Source organism: Protopterus annectens, chromosome 9.part0 (assembly GCF_019279795.1).
Source record: "Protopterus annectens isolate FY-2018-M chromosome 9.part0, PAN1.0, whole genome shotgun sequence".
NCBI lineage: Eukaryota > Metazoa > Chordata > Ceratodontiformes > Protopteridae > Protopterus > Protopterus annectens.
This window is the reverse complement of record NC_056743.1, coordinates 569,760,678-569,778,051: the sequence shown is the minus strand read 5'-3', so window position 1 is coordinate 569,778,051 and position 17,374 is coordinate 569,760,678. Positions and strand designations below refer to the sequence as shown.

At 39.3% G+C, this 17,374-nt stretch overlaps 1 protein-coding gene across 1 annotated transcript in view; it reads left to right on the top strand.

Moving 5' to 3' along the window:
* Nucleotides 1-207: 207 nt before the first annotated feature.
* The window catches only part of LOC122811327 (phosphatidate cytidylyltransferase 2-like), a 669,860-nt gene continuing 652,693 nt past the window's right edge, over nt 208-17,374 (top strand). The window contains exon 1 of the mRNA XM_044083093.1: nt 208-476. Within this exon, the coding sequence (XP_043939028.1) occupies nt 414-476 (63 nt within the window). The 5' untranslated portion in view covers nt 208-413. The remainder of the gene's footprint in view (nt 477-17,374) is intronic.

Sequence of the window (17,374 nt, the reverse complement as noted above, 5' to 3'; positions counted from 1 at the left end):
CCACGTGTGCTTAAGTGTTTAATTTCGCCAATTACTATATATATATATATATATATATATATATATATATATATATATATATATATGTGGAGGGAAAATTGCAGAACGCAGACTATTTCAAGAAATATAGATGAATAAAGTTAAACGAACGAACCGATCACTCACAGGAGGCGTAGAATCTCACGATAACTGTCTGGCTTTGTTGTAGTTTGTGACGCAGTTCTCGCGACATTTACACTCGTATTAACTATGTTTTTTCCCTTTCTGGTGACAGTGGGTGTCTCTGCCGCTAATGTTAATAAGCGGGTTTTGGTAGTATCCTTGTTGAAGTGGAGGAGTGATTTTTTTTCCCAATTCCCATTGAAATTAGACCTAGAAAATCTCAACACTTTGTCCTGACTGACTATATAAACATGAGTGAGCTCAGACATAGGGTGGTGCAGGAGAAGGAGCCGGAGCCACAGCAGGATGAGAAGGTGAGTGACTGCATGGCTCTCTGGATTTAGGCAGGTGTGAATGGTGCTGTGTCGTTGCGGAGGGAACCGCTGAGTCTGATTAGTGATTGTTATAGCTGTCTCAGTTTTGAGCACTACGACTGCAACCTAATCACGTTTTATTATTTTTTTTTGCAGAATTAGAGTTCATAGTAGTTTTAAAAATACCCTTCAAGGCAGATACCTGTGCTGTGGCAGGTTATCAGTGTCTTAGCTTTTAGCAGTCTGGGTACGGGTTAAAGAATGCAGGTAGCTGCGGTTTGTAATGAAGCACGAAGGTACCAACTGCCTAGATCCTCATTTTACTCCATGCAGATAACTGATACCATAACTGTCTTTTATATCTCACGAAATTACAGTGTTTTGCCTGCCATTGCTTGGAAGTTTGGAGTTCTGTGATGGATGTCTGGGAAGCGATGGGTGATCATGGTCGAATAGTGTTCCTTTGATATAAAATGGCTCTTGGAGGATAATGCAAGCTGTGTTCTCAATCGTTATATAATGCTTTACTAAGAAACAAGTGAAATAATAATAATAAAAAAGGCTTAATGATTCGGCAGTCTGTGTTCCGGGACTCAGGTTTAGAGAATTGCTGCCTCTACGATCATGCAGTTTGAATGGATTAGTTCAGGTTCGATCCCCCTGGAAGTGCACTGCGGGAATCCGTCTGTTTTGTTATTTCTTGCTTATTTGTTGAACAGAAAGATTAAAACCTTGTATATTTTATGGCTAGTCATGTATGTGGTCAGATGAGTTGTTCTAGGTGTTTTTGGAACTGCTTGGCCTGAACTGGCAGGCGTATTCTTTAGGAAGAGTCCCCATATTTCTGCTGCTTTGCAGCTAGGAGTCTTGCCTTAGCAATCTCTTGGCACAGACAAATCCGTTCGTTCATTTTTCGCTGTATATCGCTGTCCAAATGGCTGTTCTTTGCCTTGCTGTTACTGGTTTTGAAATGTTTGCACAGGAGTGGTGTGATCATTGTCCACAATACGGGTTGATTTGCTTAAACTGCAGAATGCTTATGAAAGGTTAAAAGTTTATTGCGGTCATTATCTGTAACTTAGCAAGTCCATTGCAGGTGTCCATCGTGGTAACTTCCGACTGTAATTAAAGCACAGTTATACACTGCTTCAGCTTGGCTGTCGTTAAGTCTAACCTTTCGTTTTTTGATGGCTTACTTTGATTTTCTGTTCTTTATTGTCTAGCACTGACTGAATGTTAATGCAAATTAGTTTGAGAGAAAATTATAAATCCGTTTTACCTGTTGTGGTAAGAGACCTAAACATAGTCCTCCACAGCATCTGAGTCACGTCCAGAAATAAACAAGGTCACTTTTTTTAAATATTAAGATTATTAACTTGAAACATTGACAGAAAAAGATAATGTGAGTTGTTATATATTTTCTGAAATAAACATTTATAACTTTAAGTATAATTCACCACTTTTTACTCCAGAACTCATCAGTGTTAAGGGGGTTAACAGGGACATAAATAAAATTTGAGCCAAAATCGGGGACCGTTGAGTGGGATGGGTACCCAAAAGCTCTACTGTAGTTTGTGTTTGAGTGGCTGTGTGCTACTGGGAAAGTTGGCCTTTTATATCAACGTGTAGCAGGTAGAGTTCTAAATGTATCCGTAAATAGATACACACATTTTAATGCAATTTTTCTAAAAGTGGTTGTATTAGAGATTCCCTTAAAAATTGGAAGTCAGTTATTTCATTCTTGTAGTACAGAACATCGAGAAAACTGCTGTAAAATTCGGCCATCTAGGCAGATCAGCATCCTTATAACCTAAAGTTGAGAGCCTTATGGGCTGTATTTTGTCAGGAGTATGTGAAGGAATAACTGTCCCTACAAGGAAAAGGGAGAAGTATGGTGGAGGATGTAACAACCTTCAGTGAGCGGTGAGTTGTTGTATGGTAGCAGACTGGAGAAGAGGGTGTATATATGTATTTATATGTGGCCTTGGCAAAGTCTTGTAGCCAAGTAGCACTTCGCTGAGGAGGACGCTGGGGGTTATTAGGTAGTGAATTAAGGACTGGTATGGCACAGATCAAGCAGGGATAGATTACCTCGGATAAACTGGTAAGCGGCAAGTCTGGTATTTAGGGGGTGGGAAAAAGCCTGAGATCACTGTACTACAGCTTTTTCCCCCCCATGTACAACTGTCCTGATACCTATTCTCACCAAATCCTCTTTTCATAAAAGCAGTGGTTTGGAAATGTTATGTGCTTACGTAATGTATGCTAAGAGTGGGATAGTACAGGTAGTTATAGAGAAGTAATTGAGACAATGTAGTCTGTGGTAGTATGACCTGTTGACTCAAAAGGTGACCACAGTAAGGTCAAGAAGAAATTTCCTAATTACTTTTTTAAGGGTTCCATTTTTTTTCTGGTGGGAACTAGGTAAGCAGGGAGGGAAGTTGGTTGCTGTAGTCACTTAGGCAGGATTGTGGAGGACTTTTTTGTCTGGATTTGGCTTTTGCTTTGTTTCACATGTTTACTTGTTGTTTTTTAGAATCTATTAGCATGATAACTTATTCACTTATACATTATTAGTAATGTATATACACGCTCCTTTTGGCCTCGGTCATGGCAGAAAGAGTCTTTTTAGATTAGATCACTTACTCCGTTAATAAATAATTTATAAGTTTTGAAAATGCTGGAGGAAGGTTGTCAGGGTAGAACCATGTAAGATGGCAGAACATTGAGCTAGCTGCTTTTCTTTATGCTCCGTAAAGAGAAAGGTTTGATGTTCCAGTGTGAGAAGACTTGGAACTTAGCTTTGGACATGAGACTGAACTGTGTAAGCTAGCTGTAGTACTGAACTGGTGTCTTGTGTCTCTAGTCATGAGTGATATTCCAGTTTGCAAAAGGACTTGAGCTTATCTAAGATTAAATGGATGGACATGAGAGCAATTGGGGGAGAGCTGAGGAAAATAAATGCTAGATTTAAGAGGTGAGAAGGCCTGCAAACCAGATGTACACTCACCTGTGTTTTTTGTACGGAATTATCAGGTGTTCTGCAAGCTGTTTAAGTAACTTGTGCCACCTGTTCTGTAGACTGGACAGATTCCACTGCATTGAGCAAAGGCATTATTGATGCATCTATGTAGGGGTGGGTTAAACAAAACAAAAAAAAAGGATCCATAGGAAGGTAAACCTTAAGTCAGTCTTGAAACTTCTGAGCGAGTACCATCATGGTATCATTCAGACTTGTTAAGATTGGTTAACATTCATTCATTCATATTCTGATTATCTGCATAATTCATTTTATGGTTACAGAGAGGCTGAACTCTGTCCTGCACTTGCTGCGACTGATTAAAAAAACTGGATGAGAGGTGCCAGCTTATAACAAGACTGTGTATGTGTGTGCGCACACACGCAGGCAGGCAGTTTGAGGGATCATAAATTCATCCATTGTCAGTAATTTGTAGAGGAAGAACACTCAATTAAATGCTTTTCTTATTAAAGATCTGCAATGCAACTTCACTGAGAAGTCTAATAGAGAAATACCAGGAGAGAATGGAGTAGGTTCCAAAACAGTATGGTGAATTAGAAACTGACTGTGGAAATGCAGTATTGAAGAAATCTAGCAGTGTGGCTGAATGGGGCCTGTAGTATTGTGTCCAGACAGACCACAGCTTTATTAAAGCTTTAAATGCACCAGAGCTAATGTTTTTGTTTTTGGAAGTCCAGTATGCACAGAGTGCTAACCTTTGTATATTAAGGCTTCAGCAAAATATGTGGTTTACTGTAGTACTGTAATCTCTGGTTTTGGTTTATTTTTACATTTGTGGCAGATGTTTCTGGCAGGCATCACTGATGGGATCTGAAACATGGTTAATTTGTGGACTGAACTAAGACTGGAGCAAGTGTGTGAGTTAAGGGAGCTAGTTTGAGAAGAGCTCTGGTGACAAAGAGGACAAAGAGATGGGAGACAAGAAGATGGCGATAGTCTATGGGATTGAAAATGTAACCCATGTAAAATGAATTGATAGGAGCAAAGTGAGAAGTGGTTGCAAGGAAAGTCAGCCTTGTGGTGTAGAGGGATTGAACCCTGTCTATGCCCCCTCAGATGACCCAGGTATGATGGCATGCAGGGATAGACAGCAGGAGAGGGGTGGGAGAAAGTAACTGATGCCAGCTCGGTCATCTCATGGAAGTGTGTTGGCCAAGTCTTTCAGCAAGAGCTCTATATGGTGGATGGCTGGGTATTACAACTTCTGCAGCCTAGCATTTGGAAAATGTAATCCTGCTATGCAGTGAGCATTCAGTTCTGCTGTTGAATATTTCGGGAGTGGGAAGTGTGCACTTGTACAAGGTCTAGAGTAGCTGGTATTGCAGTGTTATTTTTTTATTTATTTTTTTTTAAGTCATTAGGTTGGGTGTGGGAGCATATCATAAGATCTCCTAATCCCTGGTGAATGATAATTCCAACCCCTAATTTTGCACCCTCCCCATTCCACTGTCCTGGAATGTCAGAAATTTGGGAGGATTGAATGGACGAATGGGTCAGTGGAGGATAAAGGCTTGGTGGTCATGTGGGGGGACAGATGAAAAGTAATGACTTAAAAAAAAAAAAAAGCAGTGACAAAGATTAACATAATAATGGGGTGCATACCTTAAGGAGTGGACCTGTGGAAAATCTGGTTATGCTGCAGTCATAATTCCACTTGTAGGACTTTAGGTGTGATTGTACCCAGAAAACTGTTTTAGATTTGAAGACCGTATTTGGGAACAATGAAGTTAAGCTGATAAAGAAGTTTCAGAGTGTTCAAATGTTTGAAGGGAATGAATCGGCTGTCCTTCAGAGACGCACACCTGTGCTAACACCATGAGGGGCAGAGACAGCAGGAAACAGAATGCTGGGGTATGTCCTTAGATGGAATAGACTCTAAGTGAGGAATTAGTGCTTCTCTTTTACTAGGCTCCTAGTCAAGTGATGCATTTGAGTATTGTTTACAGTTCTGGAGATCATGCAAGGAAGGGACTAATCTGTTAAGATGTGCCCATAGGGAAATCACCTGAAGGCAGAGTTGAATAGAGAGAGAGAGGCTATACCTACAGACTAGAAGAGCTGGTGCTCTTCTAACTACAGACAAAGTATGGGTGAGGGGGCATTGTATTGCTGTGTAATGCTATGTGAGAGGGATGTGAAGGGGCTTCTTGGATAGGAAAGGCACTTTGGGAGGAAGGGAGTGAGGCAAATTGCAGGGATTGACAACTTGTTGGCTCCCCACAGAGTAGATTATGGATGCATGGAATGGACTTACAGAATTGGTACGGGAGAGGGAACTCTGTAGAGCATGAGTCACAGGGTGACTTGGAGGGGAGACGATGATAAAAGCACTTAAGCTAGTCTAGTCTTGTACGCCCTTTGTCTCCTACCATTCTTCAGATGTAATAGTAATGAAAAATTGAAATGCTCACCATGTCATTTGTTCCATCAGGGAAGGGGTTGAGAAGACTGGATCTTGGGAGCAAGAGGGGAGGGGGAGTAAAGGTATAGGTGTCAGATTGAAACTGCTTTAGAGTAAACGCAAAAGGTACTGTTACGTAGGAGTGGTGGGAAAATGGAAGCATCTACCATAGCAGATTGCAGAATTCTGGGACTACAGGTAGGGTTACCACTTGTCCCACTTTGCGAGGGACAGTCCCTCTTTGGACACTTGTGTCCTGCAAAGAATTTGTAAAAATGGCAAATGTCCTGAGATTTTAGAGCAAAATTATTTCCTATATTTTATGTAAAAGTTGTATAAAACAGTTATTCTGTACCTGAAACACCTAAAATGTTATAAGAAACAGAACAAGCAACTAAAATGCTATAAGAATAAGCTTTTATTTAGACAAAAAAGTGAAGTTTTGTTCTTTGTACTGGCCGTGGGTATGTTTCGGCCTGCAAAATCTGACATCTGTACCAAAAATGTCCCACTTTGGACATTTGAAAAGGTGGCAACCCTGACTACAGGCTGTCTAAAATTAAAATTAGAAAAGCATACATGGAATAAAGGTAGAAAAGTAATGAGGCAGGCAAATGCAGGTGGCTAGCTGCAACATAAAAACAGATAAGGTAAATGTTCTGGTCTGCTTCATTTGGGGTAATTATATGTTCTGCTGGTTACTTTGCTAACAGAGCCTTTTGGGTATTTTCTTTATTTTCTGAATACTTTGAATTACATTTGAAAAGTCTGTCGTAAAATAAAATTTGTTACACAGGTAGGTGAACTTGTTCCAAGGATCCTTTTCAGTAACAAACCAGACAATACAAGTAAACGTACAACAAAATGTAGAGCTACTTGCACAGAAATGTTACATAGATATTGGCAGTAAGATGGTGGTGCTGCGGTAGCGTTGTCGCCTCATAGCAAGACGTTGTCCCGTTTGACTCTCAGCTAGAGCGTCTTCTGTGTGGAGGCATCTGTGAATGGGGCGTGCCTTCGTTGAAGATTGTGTGTCAGGGCTGGTAACCCGGTACATAAAAATCCACTACCAATCATTAGCGGACCAGAGTTCCGCTGTGGCGACCCCTAACCGAGAAAAGCCGAAAGACACAGACATTGGCAGTAAGGTAGTTGTAGATATAGCAGTGTTGAATTTTCATTTAGGACATAGGAGTAAATCATGTAGGGCACAGTTCATTACTGACGGAGCAAATTAGCCTATAGTTCAGTTTCAATGAATATGATGAGAACTGAGTTTGTATTAAGTAGGTAAAGGAATACATAACTGTTTCGTTCCTTGTAGGTTTTTTATATAGCCTACCTCCCCGAAGTACTTACAGGCATGCTGTTTTGTCATATTTTTGAAAGTTGTTCTAATTGCAAGGTGCATTTTAGACATGGCTTTTTCAGTATTTACTAATTTAGATTATAATGAATACCATTTGTAGTGGTTAATGGCTTGTTTGTCAGAATGTTTTGATGTAGAAAAACACAAGTTTTACACACTCATTCATGTCTGTAAATACACTAATTATATCCTTTGTATTGGACATTTCTATATTTACAATCAAACTTTAACTGCATCGTTGGCTTTTGTTTAAAAAAATATGCCAAGGTACAGCCTAGTAGTTGAGGTAAGAACTACACTGATGACAAATATTTGGTTGAATGAAAAAGAATGTGCCCCCTTTGTCTCCAAATTTACTGAACACTGTTGTGCATCAGTACTGTAAGCATGTCTGTAAATCAAGACTTGAAGTTTGTCCTAACATTTGGTCAAACCCCAGTATCTTTGCAGTTTAGAACCCAGAAGTTACTGACTTGGTTAAATAAATTTGTGTGGAGATTGAATGCCCACTGCTAAGGTTTATTAAATCCATAGGTTGAATTTTTCTGCCTTGTGGCTTAAAGGAGTAGCTAGGCATACTGAGTGTAGGCAAACGAGTGCATTTCTTTTCTGAACGTCTATTGGAAACCATATTACTTAAAGACCATAGAATATTTTAGAACTGTCTGAATTTTATAGTTAACAGTGTAGACCTATACAAAACATGTTTATGGGATGGGCTGCATCTCTAAAAGTAGTTTTTGAAGTGGCAACAGTTGAGAATTGGTTCTCTAGATTTCTGGTTACACACTTCTGAATGCCTAATGATAAAAGTTTAATCTACAATCTCAATATGTTTTTAAAAAATATATTTGTGGCTAAGATTTAGAAATCAAAATAGGAGTAAAGTGTGTCCCTTGTCACAGCAACTTTAATTTATTAAACTGTAATAATATGATAGTGAGATGGAAACGTGAAAGGAGAAACATTTGTATTTCAGTGATACAATCTTGATGAGTTTATTCTGTTAGATAGTGTTGGGTGTGTCCTGTGTTTAATGTAACCTTTCATGTTTAAATGTGTAAACATTAACTTCACAAGACATCCCTTACAACTGTTCTTTTCCACAGATCTGGTCTTTGAGGTGCAGTAGATGCCAGATGCATCTTGAAGTTGTACACATAATTCCATTGGTTACCGCATAATTCCTGAAACTGTTTAGCACTCCAAGAAAAGTAATCCAAATTAGTACATAATTTGAGTGTGTGAGTACATTTTTATGAATTTGTTCGGTATGTGTTCTTTCCATTTTTCTAAGCAGACCTCTTGGGCCATTTATGGTCTCTGCTACAAATTTAGACCAGTTTAATTCCTTAATAATTATTATTTTTTAAGTAAGAATTTCTTGCCCTAATTACATTTTGTCAAACATAGGTGTCAAGTTTCCTTTGTTTTTCATGCCAGAACTTAATTATAGCTGATATCTGATAGTGACTTAGGAGGGTTGGGTTTGTGCATAAGTAAGAAAGCTGTAGGATCCAGCAAACCTTTGAGCAACCCAGATTCTTCGCCAAAGTACTTCATATTGTTTGAATGGCACTCTGTGGTAAGTCTGTTATATAAAACTAACAAACTCTTAATACTTTTGGGTGATGTGACTGCTTCTCAGCAATCCGATAGTTTCTTAAATTGTAAGCTGAGTTACGATCTATGAATGGCATACAAAGGGAGAAACTGCTAAGCACTGTTCTTATATTTGGAGTGCCAAAGTAACTTTTGTAGGGAGGAAAAATGCAGTGATGGGCAAAAGATGTGCAGTTGTCCTCTTAAACGTGCTTTGTTCTGGGGAACTGTTTGCTAGCAGGTTACACACCAGAACTATGTTCTAAAGGAAACTGAGGTCAAAAGGTTATAGTAGGGCTCTTTCACTGTTTTGGTGTCCTTTAGTAAACCTCAAAAATGGCATTTTGTTAGGTTGGTCAAGACTTGTAGACCATAGGAGTTTTCTTAGGATTATTTTCATTTTATTTACATCTGTTTACTGGGATAGACCACTGCGTCTAAGTGAGCCCATTTCCAGTGAAGGCCCAGGGAGGAAAGCTCCACATCAGTAATTACATACAATAACAGAGCCGCGTCATAGTTGAATTAACAGGGTAAAGACTCAACATTAACAACTACATTAATTATAGAGTAATGTAAGAGGACAGTTGAATCACGTGTAATTTATCACAGTTAAGTATACTAACAAAATTTGACAGCAACTTAATTTCTAGTAATGTAGTAAGAATATTTATAACTTGTGGAGATGGGTTTTGCAGCATATGACATTAAAATATAGGAGTAAATGTCAAATGTATCTAATGAGAAATACAAGTTTGAAATGCATGGCAAGAACAAAAATCAATCTTGTAATCAAGTAGGTATATCCACACAGTAGTTTAGTTTAAATAGAGAGGAATAAGTTAATGGAGGTGGTAGTAGGGGTGAAACTGGGGTCTCATGTTTTGGAAAGTGTATGCGCCATGCCATAGAGTGGAGAGGTGTTGCCGTAGAGACTTTTAAAAGATGAGGTATTACTATTGGTCCTTATCTGTAAAGGGAGGGCGTTCCACTGTTTGGCAATGGAGAGAGAGTAGAGTGTCTAGCCATCTGGAAATTTGGGGTTTTCTTCCATGAGAAGATGGCTGTCAGATCTGAGAGGCCTATCTGGGAGGTAGTAAGTATGGAAGTAAGGGCTGGGCAGTCTGGTTTGAAGATCATTTTGTGTGATGTAGTTACTTTTAAGTATGTGAGATAATGTGAAAGTCCAAGCCAGTTCAGTAAGTGTAAGGATGAACAGTTCTAGGAGAAATCCCCAAATGATGTGGACTTCCTACAGAAGGTCCTAGCTGAGACAGATGCCTGGTGTCAGAGCCATGGCCTCAAGCTCAATGCCAAACAGTGCAGTGTCATCCCCTTTGGTAAAAACTCTGTACCCATGAACTACCACATAGGCAGCAATCTACTTAACACCAAATGTGTGATGAGACCTTGGGACCCAGGTGGACAGTGGTCTCTCCTTTGATAGTCGCATCGCCACAGTAGTCAGGAAGTCCTTCTACTTGACACACCTCATCATAAAAGGGTTCTCATCCAGGAAAAAAGCGGTCATTGTTCCTCTCTACTCGACACGCATTAGACCCATTTATAGAGTACAACGCCCCTTTTGGAATGTACCTCACAAGACAGCTGGAAAGGCCACAGAAGTACCTCACAAAGAGGATTTCTGGCCTCGAAACAAATGCCCTATACTGACCCTCTCAAACTCAGCTTTACTCTGTAGCATATTGCCTACTCCGAGGTGATCTCTGCCTAACCTATAAAGCTATGCCAAACCCAGAACTGTTGGCCATGCTACACCTAAAGAAATCCCAATCCCTCCGAGCTACACGCTCTAGGGACCTAAACCTTGTCACCACAATAAACAGGACATGCTGGAGGGATAGATTCCTGTCCCAGAGACTTCCCATACTCGAACAGGCTACCCATCTATGTCAAGCAAAGTTCTTCATTAGCACTCTTCAAGAAAAATCTCGAGTGGATGGGAAATGCGCTTCTGTGTCTCTGATCGACAGTGGCACAGGAAAATAACTTTCTTGGGTGGCATAAGCCAGGGAACCTTGTTGGCTAGGCTTACGTAGGCCCTTGGGTCGATAGCCTATTACCTACCTATGAGAAATGTTTTGCATTAGTTGCTAACTTGGCAGTTTTATTGTAGCAGGTCTCAAGCTTGGTTTTCAGAGAGGCTTGGATATTGGTGAGGAGAGTAGCGGCATATAAGAGAAGGTAGAAGAAAGGATAAGGCAAGGGTTTGTTTTGTAAAGTGGTTAAGGAAATGTTTATACCTATAGAGTATGCCCGTTTTTTTGGTGTGTGTTTTGATGCTGTTGTGTACGTGTAGGTCAGATGTAAGGTTTTCATCTAGGGTGATACTTAGTAGTTTTGTGTGGACACCACTTCAATAATGGTTTTATGAGAGTGTATAGTGAATTCACTCTTTAGTAGGGTGGTTTTATTAACTGAGTAAGTGGACTGGATCAGTGTGAACCTTTTTTTAAGTCATAGATATGCATATTATACAGCACAATCCAAGTAGTGTTTCAGTCATGAATTGATTGTGTATCTTTGAAAAATTAAACTTAATATGATTATATGCTGTGGTGGTGGTGCTGCTTGAGCGTTGTCGCCTCACAGTAAGACGTTGTTCTGTTCAATTCTCAGCTAAAGCGTCTTCTGTGGAGACATGAGTGAATGGGCATACCTTCGTTGAAGGTTGTACGTCAGGGCTGGCAACTCGGTACGTAAAAATCTGCTGCCAATCATTAGCGGATCAGAGTTCGCTGTGGCGACCCCTAATCGGGAAAAGCCGAAAGATAAAACAACATGATTATATGCAGAGATGTGATTTAGTATTACTTTAATGAACTGTGACAGAGCAAAGATGCTAACAGAATTAATGTGGTTTTGTATCTAGTAACGCAGCCAGCTAGGTAACAAGAAGGTAAGTATGCTGTCCAGCTAGCTACCTGTTAATGTGCATCTGCCTGCCAGTTATGAAGAGTTGAGTACAGTACCATAAAACCCAGTTCAGTGCAAGCAATTGGTATGCATCTAAGCATTAATATTGTGTGTATATAATATATACGTGTGTTTTGGGTATAATCAGTTTCAGATTATTAATTCCATTCTCTACAAACCCTCTTTCTGTCCAAGTATCTCATCTCTAATCTCTCATTACCTACCCACTAGATTACTCTGCAGTTATGAGCAAGGACCAAAATGGGTCACCTAGTCTATAGCTTTAACCCTTCTAAGGCCTGGAATAGCCTACCACTAGATATAAAATCCCTTTAACATCCCAATCAATTTAAAACCTCTCCAAAAAAATACCATCTTGAAAATTGGACTTGCCAATGTAATTACCCCGCGTGAACACTCCCCTATAACCTTCTACTTCTCTTCTCTCCCTTCAGTAACAAACTTACTACTTTATCTTCTCCTCCTGGTACATCACTGTGCAAACATAACTAGTAAAATATTTCCGCTATGTAACTGTTGCACTATTTATTATGTATATAATATGGAATTATGAATGTATTCCTCTTAATGTATTTCACTTGCCACTGTTTAATGTATGACACTAATGCAATAATGTGTGGTACTGATGAATGTAATGTGTGGCACTGTAATGCAGTAATCTGTGGTACTGATGAATATATTTCTAAATGTATTTAATATGTACAATTTCTATTTTCTGTTGGAGCTTTCCTTCTTGGGCCTTCGCTGAAAATGGGCATTTGTAGCCCAGTTGGACAAACCCTGTCAACAAATATAAAATAAATAAATACAATTTTAAAGAATTGGTTTTTAAAATGTTGCATTATGTGAGTAAAATATGCAAAGGTGAAGGTAGATGTTGGAGGGGAAGAGAATTTTAATCCACATTCCTGCTGTAGGTATTTGTTTATGCTTGCATCACTTTACCAGGATGATGTGACCGAGCATAGACACTTTTCAGCTGAGACCTGGGGAGAAAAGCTCCACATACATTTACACAAAATATCAAGGTTTTACAGAACAGTTTTCAAAATAGTTGTGCAGGAGGAAATAAGCAGAAAGTTCAGTAATTTATAACGACATATGAACTGCATATATTCAGTAAAGTTTAACAGTAACAATCTATGCACCTTACATAGTGAATTGAGAAACATTTATAGGTAACAAGTAGAATTAGGAGCATGGACCTCAAATAGCCAGAGGCGATGATGTAAAAATTCGAGAGAGAGCATAAAATATTAGCTGAGGTTTAAAGAAAAGGATAAAATATTAGCTGAGGTTTAAAGAAAAGGAGTAATTTAACACAGGATCAAGTAAGAAGTAGTAGTATTTCAGCCAGGGGTGGAGTAGGAGAAAGTCCAGTTATCCAAGAGGTGCATTTTTAGGCCTTCTTTTTTTTTAAAAGGATTTATGTAAAGAGTCTATTGTTTTTTATATGGAATTGAATGGCATTCCACATTTTGAGACGTGACATTAGAATAGAGTCAGTCTCCTGCTGAGTTAGTATCACCCTTAGTAAATATTTATCACTTGCTTGTAAGGGAATTTGGAATATATAGAATAAGAATATTGGCTAATCTTGGGCATTTTTCCTGTTGCAACTTTGAATGTTGAAAAACTGGAGTTGTGTGTGGAATCCCATGTGAAGATACAAAACAAATGTAAGTGAGTAAAGATGACTGAAATCTAGCATAATATTTGCAGAACTACATGGCTGCCTTAGTGCTGGTTCATTTTATTCCTGAAGACATGCAGTTGTTTAGGAGTTTCAATTTCAGTTGAGTGTGTAAGCATATTTCATGTGATTGAGTTAATGGAGGCAGAGGTTCTAAGTCGTCTTGGGTGTCGCAGACATACCATATCCTTGTTTCTGGAGCCTTAATTATGAGTCATAGTTGGTAGTTTCCAAAGAATGCAGTATGATTAATATAAAAGTTTGAAAGTAAATAGTTGCACTGCTGTCATTTTGTTGAAACTGAGTGCCATTTCACTTTCTCTTTTCTGAGGTAGGGCAGTAACATTCCAAGTACAGTACTAGAAAAAATATTCTCCAGCCACTACTGAGACATGTTGGTAGACAGTTGTTTTTAAAGGAGTACAACCGGTTTCTCTAATGTATTCCTCAACTTCACGGCCCTTTCCCTCCCTATTTACATTGTCCTCTGTAAAGCAACAGCAGTGCTTAGGTGGTGTATCGCTTTCATACTTCTGTTGTATTTGCACCAGATACTGCTAGTGTGCAGTGCGGGAATAGAAAGATTAAAACATTACCCTGGTATCAGAGGTGGCAGTGCAACATATTCATAGTGGCTTGATATGAGAGTAGCTCTAAGCAAGCACCATGTGAAACCTGAACAAGCACCTAGAATTATTCAGTGCAGCTTCCACACCTTAAGTCTGAAAATGAATTCACATACTCACATGAACAGGAGTAGCTGCATATTGATGGTTAAATGTGTATGGGCATGTCTGGTGGTTACTACACTGCAAAACTGGTATGTAATGGTGGAGATGTTTGGAAGGCATGAGCAAACACACCAGTATATTAAAGCCATAGCACCAATTGAACTGGAGGCTGGCAAATAGATTTAGTAAGGGATTTTGTCCATGCACAAATATTTCAACAGTGATTCTTTGCAGTGGCGTCCATTATCTGATTCAGGGTAAGTTAACTTTATGTCCTTTATTTAAAAAAAAAATCAATAAAAAATGTACTTTGTTATAAGTGACTTCTGGACACAAGAAAAAGGAAGGGGAAAATGTAGCAATGTGGTTTGTATGTACAAAGACAAATCCAGGGACACTGCAAAAGTTTTTTTTGCAAACCAACCAGCGGAGTAAAAACATATGAAGGCAAACATTGCATACCAACACACTTTGCACATATACATCTGAATTTTTAACAAGGTGGAAGCATGAAGTGATACCTTAACTCTTAAATTAATAAAGATCTAAACTGGTTAATAGTATAAATGTTTTATTCTTTAGCTCCTTGGTGCAAGACCTTACTGGATGTGCTTGCAGTCAAGTAAGGCCATGGCTATAGTGCAGCAAAAAAAGTCCCCTCTAACAAAGGAAATGCTAGAGCAAAGATTAAATTACATGAGTGAAGCACCCTGCTGAGATCTGCCAATCAATAATTACCCTCAGGACTTTGACAGCTAGGGAAGCTAAGTGTTATGGGGGAGGGGAGAAGTAAATGGACTGGAATTCATTGTCTCACAAATTAGTGTTTTTTAAACTAAATTGGAAAAAAAGGCAGCAGTAAACAGCACTTTGAGTGTGTTCTGTGGCATTTGCACTTTTTCTGTTTTTAAGTAGTCATCCAGCAGCAGGGAATGTTACTTGCACTGTTCTATTTTACTCAGTACTTTGTACGCATGCAACACCTATGAAATGACAGGAACTTTAGGCAAACAGAGGCCTGCATGATGTAACATTTTTGAGCCAAACAATGATTTCTGGGATACTGGATGGCAACCGGATTTATCCAAACCACGTCAATATGCCAGCCTCCAGGTGGTCCGAGTCTAGAATTACATATAAAAATGTTTAAAATCCTGTAAATAATCCCAGAGTGCTAAGTGTAGGAAACATCATGCCATGATGCTTTAAACATGTTTTCTCAGTCTGTGGGTGCGGTACTCCTTTAAGAGGTTGCATTGATAAGTGGAAGTACATTGGAGTCCTAGAGGTAGTTTTGGGGGTGGTATCACAGTGAAGACATTCTGTATTCTGGGAATGCATTCTGGGAATGCTATAGAGACAAATGAAAAAGTTTAAATATAGGTGAGGGGAAGTGATAGTAATATAGCTATATGTTTATGGAACCTAATAAGTCGATGGTACTTTCTTGATTTAATACAGCTAACGAAGGTCATCGGGAGCTTGTAAATCTCAGAACAGGAAGAATTATAAGATGAATTGGAGGTATGATGAGTAGTTTAGGCCAATTGGGAAGGAGATGATGCAGACCTTTCACCGAATAAGGGGACTAATTTTGGAAGGCTGGGAAATGGTTCCAATTGGAGTAGTAGGCGGTTTCTTTAGAGTATTTGGATCTTCTAAACGGTGAAATCCCTGTCCAAAAGCCTCAGCAACTGTAAAAGGTGCAAAATTGTTTATCCCCCTGGTCCCTTGTCTGTTGGCGCAACAGCCCCCCCCCATTTGTTCTTGAATCCTTACATTTCTCCCACCACTTGGGAAGCCCCCAGTATTGAGGTGAAAGCTGACTGGAGGGGGTGATCATTCAGGCAGCCATGGAGGTGTTTGTGCCATGCTGTGACTTCATATATCAGTATAAGCAATGGGGGTGCTTGTAAGGTAGTCCCTAATCCCCCTCCTTGGTGGCCAACGTGCGTTACCACTGGGGCCTACCATCCCCTGCTGTTGCATATGCATGTTCTCGACTACATGCTAATGAGAGTTACTGTTGGCTTGGTAAGCCAAGCTCCCATACTTGGCTAGCGGCTGTACCTTTTGCACTCAAGTCCCTGCATGCTTGTGGCAAGGTAGCCAGCTAGATCGCCATTACCTTACTCCAAAGATAAATGAGCTGGAATAGGCAACTTTTTCTAGTCTCCCTTGCTCAGCATCTGAGCTGCTGTTTTAAACTCTAATTGGGTCACAGTTAGGACTCCTCCTAGTGTGCCACTTGGCTAGGCTGGATTGTTTTAATTCTTAGTGGTTTACTGACTGGCTAAGAAAAGGGAGACTGTGTGCTCAGTGGTATTACTTCAGATTGCAGACTGAATATTTAGGAGTTAAACCAAAGTTTCTGTATGGTAAAATGTCAAAACGTTGAACTTTATTACCACAGGTAACGTGAATTTTGGCTGTGTAACTGTCCAGGTTTAATTATGCAAAACTTCTGATCATTTTCATGTAATTAAATGATGAGTTCAATTGAGCCATGTGAAGACAGATTGTCTGGAACTGCATTTGCTTACAATTTTTGGGACTTGGCTGTTTATATTTGTTAAAGCAGTTGAAGACTTATTTTGGGCAAGACTTCTCAGCAGTAATCCAGGTCAGAACTCACATATATTGAAAATGTACAGATAATAGAGAAGGCTGGTTTCTGGTTTAAATTTTTTGTTACATGTTATGTTCAGCTCTTGGAATGCAGTGCTTTTGTATTCTAACTTATTAAGCACCTATGAAGTGCTGTTATTGTGTTCAGTGCGTAAAGGATCAGACGCACTGGCAATTGTATACTCTTGGAGGCAGGTGGATACTTGCTGCTTATATCTAGTTTTAGTGAGGACCTCTTTTTGCTGCATATAGCAGACCTCCTCAAAAAAAAAAAAAAAAAAAAAAAAAAAAAGCTACAGCACATCCCTCTCTGTGTAGCGGCTGTCCATGCTAAACTGTTTGCTTCATATTCTCAAAGGTTTGTCACTTGTGTGAACAATGAATCCTAGCTTTGTTAGAGACTAGGATTATATGACTACACAGAGATGCGCACTGAAGAAAATAAGAGGATATTCCTAGCATGACTTTGCAAGTAA